This window comes from Primulina eburnea, chromosome 6 (assembly GCF_022965805.1).
Source record: "Primulina eburnea isolate SZY01 chromosome 6, ASM2296580v1, whole genome shotgun sequence".
Lineage (NCBI taxonomy): Eukaryota > Viridiplantae > Streptophyta > Magnoliopsida > Lamiales > Gesneriaceae > Primulina > Primulina eburnea.
This window is the reverse complement of record NC_133106.1, coordinates 1,782,828-1,789,392: the sequence shown is the minus strand read 5'-3', so window position 1 is coordinate 1,789,392 and position 6,565 is coordinate 1,782,828. Positions and strand designations below refer to the sequence as shown.

Genomic DNA, 6,565 nt, shown 5'->3' with positions numbered 1-6,565 from the left:
GTAGTGATGATGAAGTTACAACCTTGATGGCAAAAACTAAGTGATTAAAATGCATGGAGATGTCTTGAAACTGAGAAAAATGGAATTATAGAATTTGAGGTTGGTCAGATTTTTAAGGATGTGGAACATTTTAAGAGTGTTTTAGAGGATTTAAAAGTCCAGGAGGGTTTTAGAATGAAGAGGATTCATAATACAAGAAATATGCAAACAGAAAGTGCAAACCGATGGTTGCCCTTGGAGGATCCATGCATCAAAGTGGATTGATGGAGTAACTTTTAAAATTAAAACTTATGGTGGTCCACACACTTGTGTTATGCAATGCAGAGATAAAAGTGCAACATCCAAGTGGATAGCTAAAAAATATGAGAAACAAATTAAATCTGCTCAAGGAATGATAGTTGGGGATTTGGGATCTGCTTTTATTGATGATTATGGTGTTCATGTTGATGTTTGTAAACTTCATAAAGCGCGAAAAAAGGTGACCAAAAAGTATATGAGTGATCATGAGGTTAGTTATAAAAAACTTCCCAAATATGCTAAAGTTTTGAGAAAATATAATTCGGGCGTAACCTATAAAATATTGTGTGAAGGGTTAGATTTGTGCAATCCAAATTGTAATCCCATATTCAAGAGATTTTTTGTTAGTTTTGTTGCTCAAAGAGAGGGGTTTGTGAATGGATGTAGGCCCTTCATTGGGGTAGATGGTTGTTTCTTAAAAAATCCTTTTGGAGGACAACTTTTGTGTGCAGTAACACTTGATGCAAATTCTAGTATTTTTCCAATTGCAGTGATGATTTCTGAGGGAGAAAATCAGGTTAGTTGGGAATACTTTCTTGATTGCTTACATTGGCATTTAGGAGATGAGAGATACTTAACCTTCATGAGTGATAGACAAAAAAGGTCTCATAAATGCCACTAAGAAAATTTATCCTAATGCTAAGCATAGATATTGTGCTTGGCATAGGTATAATAATTTCAAACGCTTATTTCCTGGACCAAAGTTTAGGAGTAAATTTTGGGCGGCAGTGAAGGCTACTAATGTGTTTGACTTCAATGATATTATGGATGAGATTAAGCAAGAAAATACAAGCAGCGTGGAATTGGTTGATGCAAGAAGAACCTTTTCATTGGTCAAGAATGCTTTGACATACATGTGAAGAATGACCATGTGACAAATAATATGTCTGAGTCATTTAACAGTGAGTTAAAGGTGATGAGACAAATCCGATCCTTACATTATTGGAGCATATAAGAAGAAAACTAATGAAAAGATTTTGTGAAAGACAACAAAATGCTATGACTTGGAACTCAATTGTTGCCCCCAAAGTTGAAAGCAATTAAGCAGAAACTTTCGAGAAAGTAGACAATGCATGGATTTGATCATCTGAGCACTTATTTGAAATAGTGATGGCAAATGGTTTGTTGTGAATTTGAATTCAAAGACTTGTGATATGGAGAGTGGCAGATTAGTAGAGTTCCATGCAAGATGCAATTTTTTGTATCAATCATATAAGAGATGATCCTATGAAATATGTTGATAATTTTTTAACAAAAGCTGCTTATTTGATGACATATGAGAGCAATATCAATGCTATTCCTGATGAATCTATGTGGGAGGATGAGAATTATCCTAAGATGATCGTGAGAAAGAAAGAAAGCAAACGTGGTAGGCCAAAGTTAAAAGAATAAAAGGAGCAAATGAATCCCTTACTGGAAAAAAATCAGAGATCTGTTCATTTGAGTTGTAGCATATGCAAAGAACTTGGACACAACAAAGCCACATGTCCTCGCAATCCTGGGAATTTTGGTAAAAAATTGAAGAAAAAGAAGAAAGGTAATATAATTGTATTAGTTTATATTATTTTGGACACTGAAATATTTATTATTGATCTTATAGAGAATGTAAAATTAATTAGTGTTTGTTGTAATATAGTTGTTTAAATTTAAAATTTCTTAGTCATAATGTTTTTTTTAAATGTCAAATTTTTGTTGTTAAATAATCGTCATTTCCTCACCCTTTTTTTTTGTAATTATTTGACAGGAGATGTGTGCAAGAATCTCATCAAATTGGGCATGATGGTAGAGTTTCAAACTTTTGGAAATGCAAGGATAGCTTTGTGTTAAAAATTAAACTACGATTCACGATGATATTTTATAGTTTGGAAATGACTTTTTTTGGTAGATTGTTCTGGAATGATAATAGATATTTTGGTAGATAATATCAATGCTATTCCTGGGAAATGACTTGTTTTTGGTAGACCTTAAAATTAAACTATGATTCACGATGATATTTTTTTTGTATTTTGTTCAAAAGTTTCAATGATATATAAGGTGATTAACTTTCAAAATTTTATTTATTACTCATGTACTTTGTTGTGCTTAAATAATCTACGTTGTTAGTTAAATAGCACGGGACACAATCTATCGTGGTTTGATTGATATTGTTTAGATGGGGTTCGTTATATTAAATAAAATTTGAAATTAAGTGTTAGTTAAGAATTTGTTAAAATATCATATTCAATAAATGGTTATGTAACTAAAATATTACCTTTTTTTATCACAACCATTATTTATTTGAAAATGTTTTCAAAATTATTAATGAGAAAATTACGTATATATAAATCAAAATTTTAGCTAAATATATAATTTATTTTCTATATTATCAATTTATTTATTTAAAATTATTTACATATTGAATGTATTAATATAATATATCTAATTATTTTGTTGTAAAGGATATAACCTATCTAATATAATAAATATAATATACAAATATTCCTAATTAAAAAAAAGAAATAAATTTGTATTTTTTTGTAATAAAGGGCAAATTGGACATTTTAGTTAAATGTCATCGGAAATTGGCCGGAATTCCTCGGATATGTACCAATAAAACCATTAATAAAAGTTCATGTACCAATTTGACATTTATTCAATAGTTCATATACCTAATTACTTTTTACTCTTTTTTTAGAGAGGTATTTAATCACACAAATAACATGAATGGTGAGGGCTTTCGAGCATAATCAAGGGTCTATAAATTAAATAAAAAAATGAACCAAACGTAAGATAAAAGGTGATTATTTAATAACCATTCTCTTATCATGACTACCAAACATACCCTAAATTATATCTTACAAATGAATTTGAGGATTTGAATTGAAGAAACAAAAATATATAGGGATGAATTTGTAAATTCTCTAAAAATGGGGACTATATGGTTAATAATATCCAAGAACCCAGGACTCAGAAGTGTGAAGGGGTTGGGTAGAAAAACATACGAATTGAAATCAGAGATTTCTCATGGAGAAGAGCTCTCAGAGAAATAAAAGGGTTTGTTTTAGCTCACCTCTTGGCTGTATCTTTTACATTGTTATGATATTTTTATTTTGATAGGATTCATGTTTTCGATTGTCATGCGTGTCTGCGGCGCTCGTTGCTTATTTGTTAATTTTGATGAAATAATCTGTGTTCTTTATGCATTGATCGATGTCATTTTTATACGAAAATTCCATTGATTTGGATTGATGTATATATGTGGGAAATGGGAATGCCAAGTTTGCTTCTTTTTTTAATTTCTATCGGGTTAATTTGGTTTGTGGGGTCTTAACGTGTTTTGGGTTGAAAAACCTTTGAGTTTAGAAACATATTATTGATTAAGAGTTTATTTTTCAATGTAATAGTGGAGACTGGTGCTTGTGGGCCTGCCCGTTGGATCAGCTGCGAGCAAGATTTTCGTTTATCTGCACTAAAGCTTGTGGAAGAAACTTTTTGATCTATAAATTCTCTGTTTGCGTAATTGCATATTTCTGTGTGTTTGTTCTTCAATTTGTTGCTGTTTGATGAAATGGATATTCATAGTTTTTATTGATTCTTGTGTTTTATAATGTTTCTTGCTGCAGCAATCAGGGGATGCGTTGAAACAGGTGGATATTTGGACTGCGCAGTGCGGGGAATGCTTCAAGTGGAGGACAATCCCGACTGTAGAAGAGTATGAAGAAATTCGGAGCAAAATCATCGAAGATCCCTTTATTTGTAGCAAGAAAGATGGTGTCACTTGTGAGGATCCGGCTGATATTGAGTACAATAACTCCCGAACTTGGCTCATGGACAAGCCAAATCTACCTAAAACACCGGTTGGTTTCAAGAGAAGGATTGTGATCCGGAGGGATTTCTCCCGATTGGATTGTTATTATGACACACCTAATGGGAGAGTACTGAGGGCTTCAACTCAAGTTGGCAGGTTCTTGAGTGACAAACCGGAGTATAATAACATCTCTGTTTCGGATTTCAGTTTCGCAGGTCCAAAGATAATGGAGGACACACTTCCTCCACCTCTCAGTTAGCAACAAAGGTGTTGTGATTTTTATGTTCCATCTCAATATTTACCATAGAGTTAGTCATGATACCACACACGGTTTGTGGGAATGCCCATTGTGACCTTTGCTACTCTGCAATTTTTGATATGGCTTGATATTGAAAATATATGGCATATCTTTTGTGCACAGGCCTTTGTTTAATATAATTGGGGTTAAGATGAAAGCTTATGTCACGTATTGTTGTCAATGCACTTGGATACATATAAATAATCGATTCAACATTTTGCCATGCAAGCTCTTTCCTCAACGAAGGGATCTTATTAATTGTAACAACTACGGTCATACATAGGGCTGACATTTCGGTATGAATCTTTTACATGTTCCCCTCTTATTTGATTCTTGCTGTCACTTTGGCTTCTTCAAAACCGTGCATCAAAACCGGCACATCGGTGTAGGCCAGTGGGATGTGATGGATGGATTTCAACAATGAAACCGTGTTAGGTTCTAGGGTAATTTTTCGAGAATGCAATGGCCAGTCTGAAGGTAGAGTCGTTGGTCTTGTAACTTTCATTTAGAGGCTATAATGGCATCAATGAGAGTAGTACACAGGAGCCATGGTCAAGTCTAGTTATACAGTGTATATCTGTATTGCAGCAAACATGCCGGCTCTAGGCATGTTGCTAGGAATATTACAATTAACCTCCGGAGTCTTCTTTATCTGATTCAGCTGCAAGATTCATCCACTCAATAAATTTTTGGAATTGTGCACAAAATATATACTAAGGGTGTGTTTGGTTGAGTGGATTAAATAAGGATAGATTAATAGTCAAATATTTATCGCTAAAATTTTAAGATGTTTTAATAATTATTTTGACCCGATTCAATATCCAATTTTATTAATCAAATACTTATCCATAAAATTGGATCTTAAACCGGGTCAAAATGATTATTAAAACAACTTAAAATTTTAACGATAAATATTTGACTATTAATCTATCCTTATTTAATCCACTCAATCAAACACACCCTAATAGTATGGATGCATGCATCACGACAAACTTGGGAAGATTCAAGCATGCGAATTTATGGTGTCCCTGAACTTGTTGACTCGAATGAATATCATTCTAATATTCCATTAATTTAAATGTTGCTGATAAATGAATTTGCTCGAATGAATATCATTCTAAAATTCCATTAATTTAACTATTGATGATAAATGAATTTACTTTTACACTATTTATATAAGTTTTAATCTAACTTTCTTTTCACGTACGAAATAAATATGACAAGGGTGCTGTCCACCTCCCACTTCAGATGAATGTATTTAGCAATATATATTTTCAGGATAAATATAATTTTTGGGAATGGTCCTTTTATCTAAATTCTTGCCGTACTCCGCTCATTTTGAAATTGCTAATATTTGTATGCATGCATGGATCCTCCGAGTATCCTTCCCTTCCTATCAGTGAACGAAGCCCACCGACATCTCTCCTTTCATCTCTCCCATTCAATTTATGTTTCCATCACTCGTTTTTTTAACCTCATTTCCAAAACCCGTATCTTTACCAGCCTCCAATGGCTGCCTTCTTTTTCTCATTTACATAACTGCAGGATGGCCTTCTTCCGGAGATTCTCTTCCGTTGGCCTCCTGCTTCTCCTCCTCCTCCTCAAACACCCTGATTCTGCCTCTGCCACCACCACAACAACCAACCACCGGCACTCCACCATCCAGAAACCAGGCACCCCTTTGATTTTCCAGGAAGCCCCAGCCTTCCGCAATGGCGAAACCTGCACTTCTGATAACTCCACCATCCATGTAGCGATGACCCTTGATGCAAACTACCTCCGCGGAACAATGGCTGCGGTTTATTCTATCCTACAGCATTCTACCTGCCCTGAAAATGTTGTTTTCCATTTTCTTTGGGTGAGGCATGAGCCTGAGGTTTTATCCAGCATCAAAACAACATTCCCTTATCTTAATTTCAAGGTTTATGGCTTCGACACGACAATGATACGGGGATTGATTTCCAAGTCCATTCGCCAAGCATTAGACCAGCCTTTAAACTATGCAAGAATCTATCTTGCGGATATATTTCCACAAGAAGTTAAGCGTTTAATCTATCTTGATTCTGATCTTGTGATGGTGGATGATGTTTCGAAACTATGGGGTGTGGATTTGAAGGGAAAAGTTCTGGCTGCACCCGATATTGCCATGCAAACTTGACTAATTACTTCACCGAGGCCTTTTG

The 6,565-nt window shown here is 34.2% G+C and overlaps 1 protein-coding gene and 1 pseudogene across 2 annotated transcripts; both read left to right on the top strand.

The window, feature by feature from the left end:
• The first annotated feature begins 3,181 nt into the window (after positions 1 to 3,181).
• On the top strand, positions 3,182 to 4,482 carry LOC140833299 (methyl-CpG-binding domain-containing protein 4-like). 2 transcript variants are annotated; one of them, XM_073197675.1, is made up of 2 exons: positions 3,182 to 3,330; positions 3,900 to 4,482. In XM_073197675.1, exons 1-2 carry the CDS (start codon positions 3,301 to 3,303, stop codon positions 4,341 to 4,343), a joined length of 474 nt encoding a protein of 157 aa, XP_073053776.1. In that variant the 5' UTR covers positions 3,182 to 3,300; the 3' UTR covers positions 4,344 to 4,482. The 2 variants fall into 2 exon arrangements, 1 of the variants encoding a protein (XP_073053776.1); XR_012118403.1 differs by having other exon boundaries at positions 3,197 to 3,330; positions 3,681 to 4,045.
• Positions 4,483 to 5,875: 1,393 nt separating this feature from the next.
• LOC140833675 (uncharacterized) overlaps positions 5,876 to 6,565 on the top strand; it is a 30,128-nt pseudogene continuing 29,438 nt past the window's right edge.

What these genes read in the sequence shown, in the direction of transcription:
- LOC140833299 (XM_073197675.1), top strand. Translation starts at nt 3,301, where the DNA reads ATGGAGAAGAGCTCTCAGAGAAATAAAAGG. An exon ending in GCTCTCAGAGAAATAAAAGG is followed by an intron (nt 3,331 to 3,899) that starts GTTTGTTTTAGC and finishes TTCTTGCTGCAG; the next exon opens with CAATCAGGGGATGCGTTGAA.